This window comes from Lygodium microphyllum, chromosome 24 (genome assembly GCF_053477565.2).
Source record: "Lygodium microphyllum isolate KBCC chromosome 24, Lygodium_microphyllum_v1.1.10, whole genome shotgun sequence".
NCBI lineage: Eukaryota > Viridiplantae > Streptophyta > Polypodiopsida > Schizaeales > Lygodiaceae > Lygodium > Lygodium microphyllum.
Window position 1 is genome coordinate 9895088 of NC_141158.1, and position 19711 is coordinate 9914798.

A 19711-nucleotide genomic window follows, 5' to 3' on the forward strand; every position below is an offset into this window, starting at 1 on the left:
AACGCAAGTGAGGAGAAAGAAAACAGCAAACGCAAGCTGCAGGAGAGAGAAAACAGCAGTGACAAGCTGAGGAGATGATGGCAACAACTGGAAGAGAGAGAAAATTTGCAAGGCCGCAATTGGGGCCTACAAACACAACAATATGGTGACGTGGCAAGCTGTACAACACCTGGATGACGGACAGCAGCAGTCACCTCGCTGGAAAAACAAGTAAACTGATGACGAAGGGCTGGAAACAGACGCCAAATGAGTGAAGACTGCAATGGATAGCTTGGACTGTGATATCCTCCACGAACAGGGTGTGGGTAGCAAGTTGAAAACACCTAAAATCTACAAAAATGAGATTAGGGCTGAACAGAGGGCAACATACCTATTTAGAGTAAGTTTAGGCCCTCCCAAGTGGTTTGTGCTTATGGAATACAGACACTCTCTAGAAACGCATTTCTTTTTAAATAAACAAGGTTTCTTCCTTAATCATGAATGTTTTGGGGCTATCTAAGTGAAGCTAATGCATTTTTAGCTCAACACATCCACCCTCTCACAATCATCCCTCTCTAGCTCAGGGATATGTAAGGAGCATCACTCCAGTACTATAGGGTAGGGGCATCCTCCTACCATGCCAAGGCATGCACCAGTGCAGGATCGTAGTCATTGTAGAGGAGATCAAAGAATGCCACAACTTTCATGGCAAAACCCACCAAGCAACACTAGACTAGCTATGCCATGTAAGAGAAGCCTAACATGGAATCACCATCCGAGTTAGTCGAGGGTCAATAAAGTAACCATTTGTCCACCATACCTTTTGGTGATTGATGATCCTTGTACTTCATCAAATTGGCACTATAGGGAGGTGTTGGAATTTGCCAATTTTGAGCAGTGTCTGATCTAATTCGTGTGGTGTGTGGACACTAATTTAGCTGTCAAAGTGTGGTGCAGACACCTTGTGTCTTAGGACTTTAATGTGGTGACATTAGGTCCTAGTGTTAGTTGATTTAACTCTAATTAGTGTGCAGAAGCTTGGTTAGGTCAACCTTAGATCTTAGTTGTGTGAAGAAATGCTCTAAACGCAAAAAGCACAAAACCAATCATACAACAAAGCATGGACTCATAAACTCACAATACAGTTGGCATTAGGGTAAATCGGAGGCAGTGAACACAATGGATAATAAAGTGAATGAATAATCAATATACATTGCTCATGCAACAAACACACTGTGCAGTGAATGCTAAACCTCAAACTCTCATATCTCTAGGATGAAGGTATAGATTATGAGATGTAGAGTGTGTGGTAGCCTCTGAGTATCAAAAATCAACAAATGCAGCCAAGGAAGACTAGATCTAATACAAACAGCAATGTAGGAGAGAGAAATACTAAAAACGCAAGTACTTGAGAGAGAAAACCTAAATGATAGCTATTAGGTGCAAACGCAGTAGACAAAGGTGAGAGAATGTTAGGGCGGCAACGAGAAACTGAAAATCCACCATTCACAAGAGAGAGAAGATCAGGGCAACAATTTCAAGCTAATGACAAACGCCAACATCAAATGCAACAGCAAACTATAGGCAACAGCTACAAACTATAGCCAAAGGTTGGAATTAGGCGACAAATGGTAGCAAGTGGTCGGTGACCACAATGTTCTCCGCGAATGGGGTGTGGGCAGCAGGGATGCGACTCTTGAAGCCTGCAAAAACGAGATTAAGGGAGAGTGGTGGGTTGCATGCCTATTTATAGAAAGTTTGGGACCCCCAAATTAGGGTTTTGCATGTGGAACACAGTAACTCTCAAGGATCGTAATTCTTTTAAAATAGGAGGTTTTCTTCATTAATTAAGCACGTTTTGGGGATGTTTTAAGTCAAGCTAATGCATTTTTGAGTTGTGTTAGAGTAATATTCCTCTTTCAACTATTGGATTTCACATCACAAGTTGATTAGAGGATGTTCAATTAAAATAAGTATGGCACATAAGTTGTACTTGCATTTAGTACTTTCAATTCAATTGTCACAATTGGAAAGCACACTCTCTTCAGCTCTCACTATCATTGTCTTCTGTCTCTCATTTCTCTCTTCACCATAGCCAATTCCTCCAACATCTCTCAATATTATCATAGCGGTAGCCTCCTCCTAGCTCCTCCAACTTAGGTGCTTCATCTTCACCCTTATTCGTGTGAGAGTGCGCTGCGGAAGAAGGAATACGAACACGGAGGGAGAGAGAGAGAGAGAGAGAGAAAGCAGAAAATAAGGAAGAGAAATCTGCACTGACTGAAATGAATGCTGAATACAAACGGGAAGGCAGAAGGAGACTGATCAGTCCCTATACGCAGCCCACAGCGTCAGTGAGGACACCAGATCAGGTTGATGATGATGGCAGCACCACCACGGGGGAGAAGGAGTGTCGGAATCTGCAAGAAGACAAGTGATCAAGTGGGGAGAGGGGCTGCCTATAAATAGGCAAAAGGACAAACCCTAAAAATGCCCTAAAATGGGCGCCCCACATCAGTGACCAAAAAAGTGGTCGGGCAGCCAATGGCTGCCCACTAAAAATACACATCCTAAGACAGCCAGTCGAGAGTGACTAGCCTCCCCCATCATAACACATGACAGACATGTCAGAGCTCCTAATGTCCTTGTCTGACTCAAACTGAGGCTCACAGGCAAGAGATGACAAGGCATGACAAACATGACTGCTAACACCCCCTCTCAGATCCTGGATGTGGCTAAAGGACGAAAAAGAAATAAATCCTGGGGTAGCAAGAGGAATGCCAATGTCGATGAAGTCCGTCGATGTAGATTGCCGCGGAAGGAGCTCCTCACGATCCTGGGAATCCCCCTCTAAAACACTAGGGGCCAGGGAATCCACAGCCGCATCACTGAGATCGTCCCCCACTAAAACGGATGGGGGGTACGAGGGAACCACCGGAGGAGAAGGTGGGGGATGGGAAGGAACCTATGGAATAGAAGGTGCACAAGCGGGAACGGGTGTAGCAATAGACTGCCTCGGAGGACCTTGCATCAAAGAAGGGGAATGGAGCCTGTAAAGCCCACTCTCCTACCAACCTGCAGATAAGACAGCTCCTGTAGAAGAATCCTCAATAACAACGGCATGCTCGGTGAAGATCACTCGTGTGCCAAGCCTTGTAAGGCCATAAACTGAGAGGGGAAGGCCCAAATCTGGAACATGTAGGGCCAGTGAAAAGGAGCTCGAAGGTTGGTCGGTAAACAAAGGCAATGTGCCAACACCACTAATAGGCACCGATAAAATGTCACCAACAGTGACTCAACCCTCTGATGGACGGAGATCCTGTAACAAATCACCTCGGGGAGTCGTATGACTCGAAGCACCATTGTCCACTAACCAAGGCTACGCAGAAGACACTGCAGCCACGGAAGAAGGATCCTTCTCCAAAGCATGGATATGAAGGAACACTGACTCATGGGTAACAGCTGGTGTAGAGGTAGAAGAAGGCTCCGATGTAGATCCACCCCTCACACCCGGACGAAGGTGAGGGTACTTCTTCCAGCATTTCTCCTCGAGATATGTCCCTTTCCCATAGTGTGGGCACTTCGGTCTCTCTGAATCTGAGTCAGAGCCTGAAGAACTGTCCTTCTTCTTAGCCTTTGACTTCTTCTTCTTCTTCTGTCCTGCCGAACCTGCAACAAAGGCTCTAGTGGAGTCGGATCCACTAGCACTGACCTCTCTGAGTCGCTCGTCATGCTCCAAGACAAGCGGGGATAGCTACTCCCATAGAAGCTGGACACGAGTCCTCGAAGTAAGAAGGCTGGTGTAGAAGACATCAAACCGAGGCGATGGCAGCTGAGTCAATCATAGCCATGTCTTAAAAAGATATCGTCCGCCTGAGGGATGCAAGCTCATCCCTCATATCCTGTAATCTGTTGATATGGTCCTTCATGGAAAGACTATCATCAATAGCGAGCATCCGAAACTTCTTTTCGAGAGATATCCGGTGAGCAAACGTCTTTTGTTGATAGAGAGACGCAAGCTTTCTCCACACGTCTACTGCAATCTTCAACCTGTGAACATGAACAAGGACAGAATCCTGCAAACTCAGAAAGAGGAAAGATCTGGCTCTAGAATTGAGCCGATCCCATAAGGCTGCACGATCCATAGATGTCCCATCTGCGGGATCCACCTTCGGCCGCGGAATAGGAACAGAAACAAGCTCCCAAAGATCGAAGGAGTCCAAGATACACTCCACCTTGCAAGACCATAGAGAAAAGTTGGAGCCATCCAACCGGTCCTCTTTGGGCAGCGGAGGAAGTACGGCTACCTGTACAGGGGGTACCAAAGGCTGCATCTTCGGCCCACTGAAAGGGGCTCGCCAAGATACATGAATAGAAGAAGGGGGACGGCAAAGAGAAATAGACTCCAGACGACGTTCCTCATTATAGAAATCACGCCTCTGTTCAAATGAGTGTCGAGACAAAAACTCGTCATCTGAGTCATCAAAGCCCGTAAACTGATGAGAAGACATCTTCGATATCTGCAAACACCAAAACACAACAAGGGAAGGTTGCCGGTGCCGAAACACAGACACCAGAAGCTGCTGCGCAGGCCGCCTTGCACAGAACGCAAGGATGATGTCAAACGCAAGTGCTAACGATGCAATCACCACAGAAAAACAACCTCCTGTCTCAAAACGCAAGTAGAAATGAGGTCGCCAGCTTGGAAGAGTGCCGCCAGAGGTTGAATGCAGCCACAAAAGCTGAAAACGCAGCTTGGTGGAGTGTCGCCCAGCTAGAGGAGGGCCACCCAGGCTGAAAATGCAGATCTTGGGGATGACGCCAGCAGCAAACGCAGGTTAGTTTGACACCAAAAACAGGCCGCCTTGATCAAGAAGATGGTGCAGAAGGTGACGCCTCAGCTGTTGAAGACGTCTTGACCAGCAAACGCAAGGTTGTGGGTGTTCTCCCGCGTAAATCTCAACTCTGTGTACTCTCCTTCGGCTCTGATACCATGTGAGAATGCACTGCGGAAGAAGGAATACGAACACGGAGGGGGAGAGAGAGAGAGAGAGAGAGAGAGAGCAGAAAATAAGAAAGAGAAATCTGCACTGACTGAAATGAATGCTGAATACAAACGGGAAGGCGGAAGGAGATTGATCAGTCCCTGCACGCAGCCCACAGCGTCAATGAGGGCACCAAATCAGGCTGATGATGATGGCAGCACCACCACGGGGGAGAAGGAGTGTCGGAATCTGCAAGAAGACAAGTGATCAAGTGGGGAGGGGGGCTACCTATAAATAGACAAAAGGACAAACCCTAAAAATGCCCTAAAATGGGCGCCCCACATCAATGACCAAAAAAGTGGCCGGGCAGCCAGTGGCTGCCCACTAAAAGAGGCCAAAAAGAAATACACATCCTAAGACAGCCAGTCGAGAGTGACTAGCCTCCCCCATCATAACACATGACAGACATGTCAGAGCTCCTAATGTCCTCGTCTGACTCAGACTGAGGCTCACAGGCAGGAGATGACAAGGCATGACAAACATGACTGCTAACACTTCGTAGACCTTGTTGAGAAACCCTTCACCCGCAGTTTGCATTTTTGCGTTTCTGCGTTTTGCGTTTAGGGTTTGCAGCCCCAAAAAGGGGCGCCATCCTAGACCAATTATGCCTATTTATAGGCCACTCTTTCATTCATTCCACACGGCTGATTCATTCAGACCATCATCTCTTCTCTCCAATCTCTCCACTACCCTCACACCCCTTCAGGAGGACATTGTGGTTCGTGGTTCGTGGCTGTCTTCATCATCTTCCTTGTGCTACGGCACCGTTGTTCCCTTGTATCACATTCACTCCATGATTCAGAACTTCATCGTTCCATTCATCAGAGTTTCTTCTCTCTTCTCTTCTCTTCTTCATGTTTGCCGAGTTCACTATATGTTCCTCCCCGCAAACCCTACTGTCTCGCTGATACATCATCTTTTGACATGGTATCAAAGCTGGATCTGCTCAAACAGCGGCAAAGATCCTCCACTCCAATGAAGGCAAAGACCGGTGGCGGGTTCGGCATCCACTTATCTTCTTCTTCCACTACATCAAAATCTCGTTTTTGCAGATTTCAAGTGTTTTCAGCTTACTATCCACACCCCTTTCGCGGAGGACATCGCAGTCTCAACTGTCCCTTGCTGTCATCTACAGTCTGGCACCTATTTCCAGCCTTCCACCCGCAGTTTGCAACTGTTTACAGCAGAACGAGTGTTGCTGATCACTCTCCATTCAAAAAACAATCTCGTTTTTGCAGATTTCAGGTATTTCAGCTTGTTGCCCACACCCAAACACGGAGGACATCGCGATCCAAGCTGGCCATTGCTGTCTACAACAGTGTGGCGCCTGTTTCCAGCCTATTGCACACTATTCAGAGCTGATTTCAGCATATCGACTGCTACTGCTATTTTTTTTCCTGCGTTTTTAGTCTTTTTCTCTCCTCACCTGCGTTTTTCTACTGGTTGCAACCTCTTACTGCTGGTTGCATCCTCCCCCCCACTGGCAGCTCACTTCCAGCCCTTCCATTGCTCTCCCACCCCTTGAGGCGGACATTACAGTTCGTGGTTCATGGTAGCTGACCTCTTCCTTCTTCAACAAGGCACATTGGTATCCATGGCTTCTTTACCAACAGACGACCCGACTACTGGGTGCTCCTACTATGGCATCACTGGACACACCACCGATGCTTGCCAACTTCAACCTTTGCTCCCCAGCCCCCCGAAGTATATGCGTCTTCCACCAGGCACTCCTTGTGCCACCTCTCCTTGTTGGGCCACAGAGATCGTTCTACATCGGCTATCAAAGTACTATGCTCAAGGCAATAAGACACATCCGATGTGCACTAAGTCCTTTCGAGCACATGGAGGATACATTGGCGCTACGACCACCTAGAGATCGTCGCAATGCCAACAACAATCTTCTCCCACTTATTTTCAGGTACAGTAGCTTCCATGACCTACGGATCTGCAGTCCGCTCCATTGAGAGACAATGATTGTTTGATATTGTCTCCTCATCAGTCTGCTCCTTCGAGAGATAGTAGCTGCTCGACTCCTTCCTCTTCTTCGGCTACCCTGTCTGCTCCATTGAGAAACAATGACTATTGCCCACCTCTTGCTCATTCTGAGCCCCACCCTTTCCCACCCTCGACTACTCAAGTTCGAGAGGCTACCTCTGGGAGCTCTTCGGCACCCCAGATACCTTCTTCGGCACGACCGACGGCACTTCCTTCGTCATCAAACATTTCAGAGTCCGTGATTCATGAGTTTTTTGCCCTCAGAGGGGGATGTTATTTCTTTGCCCTCAGAGGGAGCATCTACTTCTTCTTTGACTTCAGTGGGAGCCCCTCCACCTCCCACCTCAGAGGGGGAACTTACTCCACATGAAGTTCTTCACCCATCCTCTACTTTCTTGCGGTGGCTATCTTCGACCAGTCATCTCTTCTACTGATACCCAGGATCTTAAGGTACGGGAGGTTCAACCGCGACTTGGTGACGAGGCCTTCGTATTCCTTCCAGCACGGTTGCACGGAGCTAGTGGCTTCTCTCCTGAGGTTGAGTTTCGGTTTCTCCACTTCACTTTGTCTATTGTTTTTTACTGCAAGTTCCCTTTCCAGTGGAAATCTTGGATCTTTGGGATCCTCTACATCTTCTTCCTCCTCTTCTCTTCTTGCCTTGGTCACTTGGTTAGCATGGAGCCACCTCCCAAGATCAAGTACAAAGTCCGACATTCCTCCTATGCATTGCATGTTTTTATCATCTTTGTACTAGGGCACTTGGGCAAGTGAACAATTTCCCCACAAGGGACACTATCCAAGTGGCACCTGCTGCATGAGCATTCTTCAGCATATAGCATTGCATCTCCACCTCACTCTAGGCCAAAAAGGTCCTAAACACCAAGAGGTTGCCTTGAAATCTGAGAGGCTTGGATGTCCACTTGTCTACTTTATCTTGGACTTTGTTCTCCATCCAGCCAGCACGCTGCTGAATACCTGCCGATGAGGAATTAGCTTGAAACCCAGCGGTTTGATCCAGTTCTCTGGCTCATCCAGACCTAAGAAAACCATCTCAGTTTTGGTTGCACTGACCACGGAGCCAGAATAAAGTTTGAAAAGTCATATCATCAAATTTGAAATCAATCAAGTGGAAGAAAAGGCTCGTGAAGTTGACCTAAACAGTACAATTTATAAGGTCTAATCTCCCAGTATTTGTAAAAACCTTATCCAGCTGCTGAAATTAGGTGCTCAGTCTTCAAAAGCATTAGTAGTTTACTGGTTTTGGAGAGGCAAAGAATGACCTTACTAATGGCACAAGAAGTAGCTGAATCTACTGTTGACATGTCTACATACGCTTTGTTTGGTGAAATGGACTCCAAAACTCCATCCTTCTCAAAAACTACCTGCATAAATTGGATGCCAATTATGCAGTTTACAAACCATGGTCACAAACTCATGCATGACCCCAACAGATGGACTGCAAACAGTGAATTGAATGGAGTCATACCAAGCCAATATTTAAATTAAGAACAAAACCTTTACTTACAGACATAGCTACAGCTGGATCTGCTAGCATTGCTATTGTGATATTGCACTTCTTCACAACTTCTGCTGGACTTCTCCCAAGCATGGCTCCCTCTTCTAAAAGTTCATCACACTGCAGCAATGTTAAGCATAATCAGACATCTTAACTGGTAGCATCTGAAACAAGCACGACCAAAGTAGTACAACAACACTTTTTCTGTCACAGAAAACGACAATAATTAGCCACACTCAGTTCTGTATGAGAATTTACATGCATTATGTTTACCTAACAAAAGCAACATCATCATCTTTGATACCAAATAGTTCAGACAAACGCATGAAGCTCCCTCAATCTGGGTTTCAACTTTTATCATCCATTAATTGAGCTAAGTCTTGTAGTGATAAATTTAGATCAAAACCTAAGGCCAGTAAGTCGTATCCAGAGATTCAGATCATCCATCGGGCAAACATAAGCCTCATTTTTTAGGTGGGCTTTGTGAAGTTTGAAACAAACTACTCAAATCTCAACATGAATTTGAAATTTGTGGGCATAAGGGGGTGTTAATTTGGCCTGACATGATGTACAGTGATGGAAAAGTAATGGCCAAATTCATCTCCTCCAAAATAGTCCCCCAAAAGGTCCAATTTAAGCTACTTCTGAAAATTTGAGTTTCGGTTGAAAGCTACACGGGGCAAGAAACTGGAATGAGGAATGGGAATGGGGACAGCCATGAATTGCCATTCCCATGACTATATAGTCACATAAAATAGGTATGGGAACGGGAAATGGGGATGGAGGACCCAAAAATGACTGTTCCATGTGGCTATGGTACTACTATCACCGTTGACCCAAGCTCTATAAAAGGGCCCAAGGGGTAGCTGTCACAAGACTGTGACAACTATTACCTTTTTGTTGATTTCTTTATTACATACTTTATTTGGTTTTTCTTTTTGGAAGGATCCCTCTTGAAATCTAAACGCCTGAGTTGCATGGCCAGTATGTGAAACGGACAATAATGTCTAGTGAGTCAAGACTGGACAGTTAAGGTCCAGTACAAGTCTGGAAGAGACTGATGGCACTGTAGATTGACAAGCCTAGAAGAGACTTGTGAAAGTGTATATGGACAAGTGTGTCGAAGAACTAGCCTGGAAGAGACTAGTTCAAAGTGAAGATGGTCAAATCTCCAAGAGATTAGTCCATGTGGGGTCATCAGTGGAAATTTACTTTCAGTTGAGCTACATTACAAATGCAAAGATGGTCAGAAGACTAGTGGGGATGCAATGGAAGCAGCTCCTATTTTTGGACCCCAGAATCTGTTCGCATCATTATCTTCGTTTTTGCACGAGGATTAATCCTCTGGTCTGTGCTAAGGTCTGTGCTAAGGTCAAATTTTAAACAGAGGATGGAGAATTTTAGACCGGAAGGCTAGAACGGGAAACACCTTCCAGTGCTGCCATTTGGCACAAAGTTGTGCACTTACCTCTTTAAAGAGGGGCTGGAGTGCAATTTTTTTATCATTGGGGGCTCATTTGTGAAAGAAAAGAGGGATAGCTACAGATGGAGAGCTATGGAGAGCTGGTCTACCTTGTCTATGATGCACAGAGGGCTGAGCTTGCTCCCTACTCTCTTCCTCTCCCCCTAACAGTTATGGATATGCCTCAGTTGAGAGACTTTCTGCTGATTTATGTACAATTGTGTGGGAATATGCTGTTTTTGCATGAGGCAAGAGCCTCCTTTCTCCAGGAACAGGAGCAGTTGTTTGTTGCCCACAAGCAGGAACAGGTGAGGGTGGTAACCTCACCAAGCAAGTGTCTGAAACAGCACTAAATCAGTACTGATTCTGGACTGTTCAAAGGTTATTTCAGAGCCCAATTGATGTCAGAACCAAGGGGCACTTGGCACAGATGATGCAGAACAGTGCAGGGAACAATAAGAGCTGAAAACAGGTTTCAAAACAGGTCTGAACCAGTAATTTCAGCAGGCTGAAATGGTCGATTCTGCACTCCAACCAGAAGTTTCAGACTTGGGCAGAGTTTCCCCCCCTGGTCAACTTGTTTTGGGTCAGTAATTGTACTGTTATGCTGCCAAATTTCACCCTGAATAGGTGAAAGACAGCCCATTGTACTTTCTCTCTTTTTAAAAATAAAGAAATACTGCAAGGGGCGCCTGACTTAGGGGCCAACAAGGTGTCTGTGTGGCAACAGGAGCCTTCTAGCTTCCTGTATTTCTTCTTAATTCTGTGCCTTTAAGTTCAAGTAAAGCATGCGACTGTGAATTGGGTGAAAGCATTTACATATTTTGGTTGTACACTAATGCCCTTTCCAGTGAACAGGCCAGTTACATGGTTCCTTTGCCGGGATCAAATCACTTTTTCCCTAAAGAGTGAGCCAGGATTTGTTTGGGTGTAAGACACAGAATTGTGCATTATGGCTGATAGAAAGGAAGACACCAGAGAGGAAGCGTCTTCATCACAGGAGATCCTTGTTGTTCATGAGGTGGGAGAGTCTTCTAGACCTCCACAATTTGTTACTCCTCCTATTATGGTTGAGCCACAAGTTCTTACGGCTTCTTCTATGGATGAAGACATTTTCAAGACTCAGTTGCTGCTGTGAGTATGTTTACTCAAGTGATGCAGAATCCAAGGTTTTTGGCATTTTTGCAGCCTTCCCTTCCTTTACAGTAAGTTGGGCAATCTGCAAAGATTTTGGATCCAGTAGAGGTCCAAGATTCAGTGGAAACACCAAGGCAGCTTGCGGAGTCAATGGAGACTCCTGTCAGAAGTGGAGCAGCGGTGGAAGCATAAACATGTGCTGAAATAAACTGCTGAAACACAAGACAAAAAGAGAAAAGAAAGAACACGATACAGATGAGAACTCAGATGTATGCACGGGAAATGGAATCCATATATCTGAACACGAGACAGTCGCATACAACAGTGAGTCACTGGCTGCGTGGGCACTGGCACTGGCTCCTCTCTCCACAGAGTCTGCAGATGGTGAAGATGAAGTGACTGACTGAGGAGGAGCCACTGAGTATAAATAGGCTGAAAAAGTGGGGAGCAATAAAGTCAAAAAATCAGTCAAAAACTGCCAAAAACAGCAAAAACGGCCTGAAGGAACAGTCACCCAGCCACGAGAGATGCTGAATCAGCAAAACGCAGGCTGTAAACTGGAGAAAACAGGTAGAAAACTGTCGCCAGCAGCTGCAGATGAAAAACGCAGGCAGCAGAGGGTGCATAGGCAGCAGAGGGTGCGGAGGCAGCAGGCGATGGCAAAACTGCAAAAAACGCAGGCTGAAAACAGCCCCAAAACAGGTCGCCTGGCTGCGACAGCAGTCGTCTGATCAGCAGGGGTACAAAACAGTCCTGAAATCAGCAAGAAAACACAGCAAAAACACAAATCCTGAAAACTGATACCATGTCAGAAGTGGAGCAGCGGTGGAAGCATAAACATGTGCTGAAATAAACTGCTGAAACACAAGACAAAAAGAGAAAAGAAAGAACACGATACAGATGAGAACTCAGATGTATGCACGGGAAATGGAATCCATATATCTGAACACGAGACAGTCGCATACAACAGTGAGTCACTGGCTGCGTGGGCACTGGCACTGGCTCCTCTCTCCACAGAGTCTACAAATGGTGAAGATGAAGTGACTGACTGAGGAGGAGCCACTGAGTATAAATAGGCTGAAAAAGTGGAGAGCAATAATGCTGGTCGGACAGCATTTAATGCTGGCCGACTGGTGCATAAAATGCCCCAATGGCATAAAATGCCACACCAGAAAAATACCTAAAATACCTAATAAAAAATGCCCAGCCCAGATCAAGCTCAGACTCACACATGAGCTGACAAATACTCTGCTAACAACTCCAAGATTGGTTCCGATTGTCCAGGAACAGGTGGCGGAAACGCTAGTTACACAGGCATTGCCAGTTCAGCTCGCCACTTTACAGCAGCCAAATGTTGGTTTAAATGGACAGGGAAACAATTTTCAGGATTTACCACAGGTTTTCCCACCGACCGTGTACATCCTGGATACTTTGGAGGTGGATCTGTATTTCAGAGTATGGCTGGTTATGCACCTGGAAACCAGATTTATGTACCAGGAACAATGTTTGGGGGTACACAGGGTTTTATGCCAAACCCCATGTATGGCAATATAGGCATGCAGCCTGGATTTCAGAGTGTTCATGGCAGTTTTGGCATACCACAGGGCACTTTTGGTATGCTTGGTTATCAAAATCAGCAAGCAAGTATTGTGTCTACAAGCCCTGTAGTTAGTGGTCCGGCAACTTCTATGCCACCCGTTAGTGTTCCTATGTTACAGGCATATCCTACGAACCCTTTGATGGCTCATGAGAAGCCAAAGCCATAGAAGGAAGGTGGTGCAGCTGTACGGTTTGACATCTTTCGAGGATCTGAAGATAGGACTAAGGCTCTCTCTTTCTTACAGCACTTTGATGCCGCATTTGCAGGAGGAAACTTTACAGAGCCTTCTAAGGTCCGGAAAGCTGCCACATTTCTTAAGGACAATGCTAGTTAGTGGTGGAGTACACTGTTGATGCAAGGACAGGCTCCTGCCACTTGGACTTACTTTAAGCAAGTATTTGCTTCTGCTTGGTTGACCAATGAATTTGAGGTCGATGTTATGTCAGCTTGGCACAATTTGGATGCATCTAAATGCAAGGATCTGGAAGACTATAACAAGAAGTTTTGGGAGGCTTTGCTTCCAGTCACTTCTTACAGGGTTGTGCCATTGACCGAGCAGATAGAGAAATATTGCTGCGGGCTGCCCAAGGAACTCCGGAATTATTGTACAAAGACAAAGGTCACCACTTTGACTCAGTTAATTGAGAATGCCACTTCAGGAAATGCATTATTGTCGGGACAATCAAGTGGTTTTGGGGGCAGCATTAAACAGGACAAATCTGCGAAATTTTCAGCCAAGAAGCCATTTGGTAAACAGGTTTCTCAGATTTCTCAAAGCACAGGTAAGTCTTGGCAGTTCAAGAAGAAGCCAGCCAAGTTCTTTGGACAGCAGTCAAAGGACCAGAAGAAACCTTTTGTGTGCAAGTCTCTTGAAGAGAGAAAGGCTTTAATGGCTGAGAGGAAGTGCTTTATCTGTGAGCAGACTGGTCATATTGCGTCTAATTGTCCGGACAAGAATAAGAGACCAGCTGATGATGATAAAGAGGACAGGAAAGGAAAGAAGCCCAAACCTTCAGCAGGTTTAGTGCCAGATATGCTGGGAGACAAGCCACACTCCAATGCCAATAAGCTTTGCAGAGCTTGGGGTAAAGTCAGGGATCAACATGTACTCATTTTCTTTGATCCTGGAGCTAAGGCAAACTTTATTTCACCAGAGTTGGCTTCTACTTTGGGCATCAGAGCAGATGAGATGGGCTACACAGCAGAGGCAGGGTTGGCATGTCCTGGCCACTCAGAGTTCTGTGACACCCATTCTTGGAAAGCTGCATCTTCATATACAGTCTTATGTTGATGCAAAAGAATTTTATATCATGCCACTTGAAGGATGTGATGTCTTGTTGGGAATGCCATGGATGTTCAGAAAGCATGGTGTGTTGGATGCCTTTAACAAGACACTGACTTTGGAACATAGGGGAAAGACTCATGTGCTTGATGTGAAGCTTAAAGGAGAGTCTGTACCTGTTGTATCGGCTTCTGCCATTACATCTGTAATAAAGAATCATCTTTCTGCGTACTTGATTTTTGCACGTGATGTCAAGGATAATGATGAGTCGAATTTCTCTATGTTAAATAGAGACAAGTCTGCTTTCTTGTCTCAGTTCAGTGATTGTTTTTCTGACTCATTACCATCACAGTTGCCACCACAGAGGTTTGAGGATCATGTGATAGATTTGGTGCCAGGCAGTAGCCCACCAAGTAGACCTCCGTATAGGGTTAGTGCAGCCCAACAGAAAGAGATATTGAGCCAGGTGAATGAGCTCTTAGAAAAAGGGCTGATTCAGCCAAGTTCATCTCCCTTTTGCTCACCAGTGCTCTTAGTGCAAAAGAAGGAAGGCTCTTGGCGCATGTGCATAGATTATCGAGCGTTGAACAAGAGTACCATCAAGAACAAGTTCCCCATTCCAAGAATTGACGACATCCTTGACCGTTTGGAAGGAGCGTCAATTTTTAGCAGGATAGATTTGAAGAGTGGATACCACCAGATCAAGATTAAGCGAGAGGATGTGCATAACACTGCATTTAGGACCACGTTTGGTCTCTATGAGTTCTTGGTAATGCCATTTGGACTTACTAATGCTCCTGCTACGTTTAATCGAATGATGGACAGGATTTTTCGTCCATACAGGCAGTTTGTTGGTACATTCTTTGGTGACATGATTGTCTTTTCAAAGAATGAACAGGAGCATAGAGAACACTTGAAAGCAATCTTTGATGAGCTTTGCAGTAATAGGTTGCTTATCAATGGCAAGAAGAGTGAGTTCTTCTTGGAAGAAATCCAGTTCCTAAGGCACATAGTGTCAAAGGATGGTGTCCGAATGGATCCTGCTAAAGTTAAAGCAATTAGAACATGGCCAGATTTGAAGACTGTCCATGGTGTTAGAAGCTTCTTGGGTTTATGTTCTTACTACAGGAGGTTCATTCACATTTGCAGAGATTGCTTCACCTTTACATGCTTTACAGAAGAAAGGAATCTCTTTCCAGTGGACATAGAAAGAGATTTCAGCTTTTAATCTTCTTAAAGAAAAGATGACTTCTAGTCCAATGATCATTCTGCCAGATCTTAGGAAGTCATTTGTTGTCCAGTGTGATGCCTGTGGCAATAGCATCGGAGCAGTGCTAATGCAAGATGGCCGGGTAGTGGCTTATGAAAGCAGAATCTTGCGAGGGCCAAAGCAGACTATGCAGGTCTATGAGAAAGAATTGCTGGCTGTGATTCATGCGGTTTCTAGTTGGAAACACTACCTACTTGGGGCAAATTTTGTTGTCCAGACAGATCATCAGACATTGCGTTATTTCTTAACTCAGACTAAGTTGTCAGAAAAGCATATGCATTGGGCAAACTTTTTGTCAATGTTCCATTTTCAGATTGTGCATGTGGAAGGCAAAAAGAATGTTGTGGCTGATGCTTTGTCAAGGAAGCCACAAATTTCAGCTGTGTCAATTCCTTATCATCATGAGCTTGATGATATGAAGGAACAGCATGCTGATGATGAAGATTTTGCAAGGATCTTTGATCAGCTTGTCAATGGACAACATCATGGGCATTATCTTCTCAAGGATGGTTTCATGTTGATGCATGGTAGACTATGTGTGACTATGCCATTGAGACGGAAAGTTATGACAAAGAGTCATTCTCCACCGTATGCAGGGCATCGTGGTATTGATGCAACAGTCAAAGCAGTAGAGACATTCTTTTATTGGCCTACTTTGAGAAGAGACGTAGATGCTTTTGTGCGGCAGTGTTTGATTTGCCAGAAGGTCAAGTTTGACAGGCAAAAAGCACCAGAGCTTTTACAGCCATTGCCTATTCTAGATAAACCATGGGAAAGCATAGCTATGGATTTTATATTTGATCTTCCAAGGACACAGACAAGAAATGATGGGATATGGACTATTATTTGCAGGTTTATCAAACAGGCTCATTTCATTCCTGTCACGAAGAAGATAAAACCAAATCAGATGGCACGTTTGTTTATGTGCAATGTCTTCAAGTATTATGGTATGCCACAGTCTATTGTCAGTGACCGTGATCCATGGATGACAAGTCTATTCTGGAGAGGCATATTTGAGAACATGGGCACAACGCTTAAGTTCTCATCGTCATTTCATCCACAGACTGATGGACAGTCAGAAGAGGCAAATTCTACTATCTTGGATCTACTTAAGTGCTATGTGTCAGAACACAAGTCAAAGTGGGAGCAGTATTTGCCATTGGTTGAGTATGCATACAATAATACTGTGCATTCGTCAACAGGCAAAGCCCCTTTTGAAATTGTTGAAGGTGGTAAAAAGGTTCCTCCCATTTTGCATACAAAGGATAAGATCTTTCAGGCAGATCAGTATGTGCAGAGTATGGGTGAAATGTATCAGAAAGTTAAGCATGCCCTTGAAAGGACTCAAGCAAAGCAAAAGAAAGCTGTTGATCATCACCGTCGTGAATCGATATTTTCACTTGGTGATTGGGTACTGTTGCGGTTTGAAAAGGCACGCTTAAAGAAGCGAAAAGGCAAGGAAAGTCTTTTCACTAAGCTTAGTATGCGATAGTATGGGCCTTTTCAAGTAACAGAGAAGATTAGTGATGTCAACTAAAGGCTGAAATTGCCTGACAATTGGAAGATTCATAATGCTTTCCATGTAAGTCTTCTTAGACCCTATGTGGGTGATGTGCCAGAAGATATGCCAACTGAGGAACAGCCCGAAGTTGAGGAACTTGATGAAATTCTTGTTCCAGAACAGGTATTGGCACACAAGGAAAGGAAAGTGAAAGGCAAAGTTGCTAGAAGGTATTTGGTTAAGTTCAAGAACTATCCAGCTATAGATGCTAAGTGGATGAACGAAGGTGAACTTGCAAAGTCACCTAATGTGTTGGAACTTTACCTTGAAGCATTTCGCTTGCAACCTACCTTGACCCCTTGTATCTCTAAGCTGAAATAGATTGTCAAAGTGACAATTGCTCAAGAAAGAAATTATGTACAGAAACAGATTTTGTACAGGTTAACACTTATTGTGTCCATATGGTTTTATCAGTGCTAAAGAAATAAGTATTGCTTGCAAGAATACAGTTTTTACTTCTATTGAATTGAATACATATTGTAACAATGGTTACTCGATCGGGCATGTATTCTGTGAATTGACTCAGTGGGGATATCATTTTGATGTACCGGCCTCTAGATCTCTAGTTAGGGTGATGTAGAGTCATCAAATGAAAATCTGCCACTAGGGGGATATCATTGTGGTGTACTGGCCACTATATCTGGAAACACTGATGTGGAGTCACATGATGATAGTCTGCCATGTTTCACAGTTAGAACATACATGTGTTAACAGTGTGTTTAGTTCACAATGTTGATTGATAGCATGTATGTGTTGTACACGTGCTGCCAAGTGTAAGTTCACTGGGTTAGCTGGAAGCATGCATGACATTCATGCAAACGAGGACGTTTGCGATTTCGAGAGGGAGGTATGTCACAAGACTGTGACAGCTATTACCTTTTTGTTGATTTCTTTATTACATACTTTATTTGGTTTTTCTTTTTGGAAGGATCCCTCTTGCAATCTAAACGCCTGAGTTGCATGGCCAGTATGTGAAACGGACAAGAATGTCTAGTGAGTCAAGACTGGACAGTTAAGGTCCAGTACAAGTCTGGAAGAGACTGATGGCACTATAGATTGACAAGCCTAGAAGAGACTTGTGAAAGTGTATATGGACAAGTGTGTTGAAGAACTAGCCTGGAAGAGACTAGTTCAAAGTGAAGATGGTCAAATCTCCAAGAGATTAGTCCATGTGGGGTCATCAGTGGAAATTTACTTTCAGTTGAGCTACATTACAAATTTGGATGTAGCCATAGTCTGCAAAGATGGTCAGAAGACTAGTGGGGATGCAATGGAAGCAGCTCCTATTTTTGGACCCCATAATCTGTTCGCGTCATTATCTTCGTTTTTGCACGAGGATTAATCCTCTGGTCTGTGCTAAGGTCAAATTTTGAACAGAGGATGGAGAATTTTAGACCGGAAGGCTAGAACGGGAAACACCTTCCAGTGCTGCCATTTGGCACAAAGTTGTGCACTTACCTCTTTAAAGAGGGGCTAGCGTGCAGTTTTTTTATCATTGGGGGCTCATTTGTGAAAGAAAAGAGGGATAGCTACAGATGGAGAGCTATGGAGAAACGGACAGGAATGTCTAGTGAGTCAAGACTGGACAGTTAAGGTCCAGTACAAGTCTGGAAGAGACTGATGGCACTGTAGATTGACAAGCCTAGAAGAGACTTGTGAAAGTGTATATGGACAAGTGTGTTGAAGAACTAGCCTGGAAGAGACTAGTTCAAAGTGAAGATGGTCAAATCTCCAAGAGATTAGTCCATGTGGGATCATCAGTGGAAATTTACTTTCAGTTGAGCTACATTACAAATTTGGATGTAGCCATAGTCTGCAAAGATGGTCAGAAGACTAGTGGGGATGCAATGGAAGCAGCTCCTATTTTTGGACCCCAGAATCTGTTCGCGTCATTATCTTCGTTTTTGCACGAGGATTAATCCTCTGGTCTGTGCTAAGGTCAAATTTTGAACAGAGGATGGAAAATTTTAGACCGGAAGGCTAGAACGGGAAACACCTTCCAGTGCTGCCATTTGGCACAAAGTTGTGCACTTACCTCTTTAAAGAGGGGCTGGCGTGCAGTTTTTTTATCATTGGGGGCTCATTTGTGAAAGAAAAGAGGGATAGCTACAGATGGAGAGCTATGGAGAGCTGGCCTACCTTGTCTATGATGCACAGAGGGCTGAGCTTGCTCCCTACTCTCTTCCTCTCCCCCTGACAGTTATGGATATGCCTCAGTTGAGAGACTTTCTGCTGATTTATGTACAATTGTGTGGGAATACGCTGTTTTTGCATGAGGCAAGAGCCTCCTTTCTCCAGGAACAGGAGCAGTTGTTTGTTGCCCACAAGCAGGAACAGGTGAGGATGGTAACCTCACCAAGCAAGTGTCTGAAACAGCACTAAATCAGTACTGATTCTGGACTGTTCAAAGGTTATTTCAGAGCCCAATTGATGTCAGAACCAAGGGGCACTTGGCACAGATGATGCAGAACAGTGCAGGGAACAATAAGAGCTGAAAACAGGTTTCAAAACAGGTCTGAACCAGTAATTTCAGCAGGCTGAAATGGTCGATTCTGCACTCCAACCAGAAGTTTCAGACTTGGGCAGAGTTTCCCCCCCTGGTCAACTTGTTTTGGGTCAGTAATTGTACTGTTATGCTGCCAAATTTCACCCTGAATAGGTGAAAGACAGCCCATTGTACTTTCTCTCTTTTTAAAAATAAAGAAATACCGCAAGGGGCGCCTGACTTAGGGGCCAACAAGGTGTCTGTGTGGCAACAGGAGCCTTCTAGCTTCCTGTATTTCTTCTTAATTCTGTGTCTTTAAGTTCAAGTAAAGCGGGCGACTGTGAATTGGGTGAAAGCATTTACATATTTTGGTTGTACA

The 19711-nt window shown here is 44.8% G+C and overlaps 1 protein-coding gene across 1 annotated transcript in view; it reads right to left on the minus strand.

The window, feature by feature from the left end:
* GLYR1 (glyoxylate reductase 1) overlaps positions 1 to 19711 on the minus strand; it is a 110190-nt gene that overhangs the window by 82739 nt on the left and 7740 nt on the right. Inside the window, exons 2-3 of the mRNA XM_087665376.1 lie at positions 8545 to 8655; positions 8300 to 8401 (exon numbers count right to left, since the gene is read on the minus strand). Coding sequence (XP_087521502.1) covers positions 8300 to 8401; positions 8545 to 8655 — 213 coding nt within the window. The remainder of the gene's footprint in view (positions 1 to 8299; positions 8402 to 8544; positions 8656 to 19711) is intronic.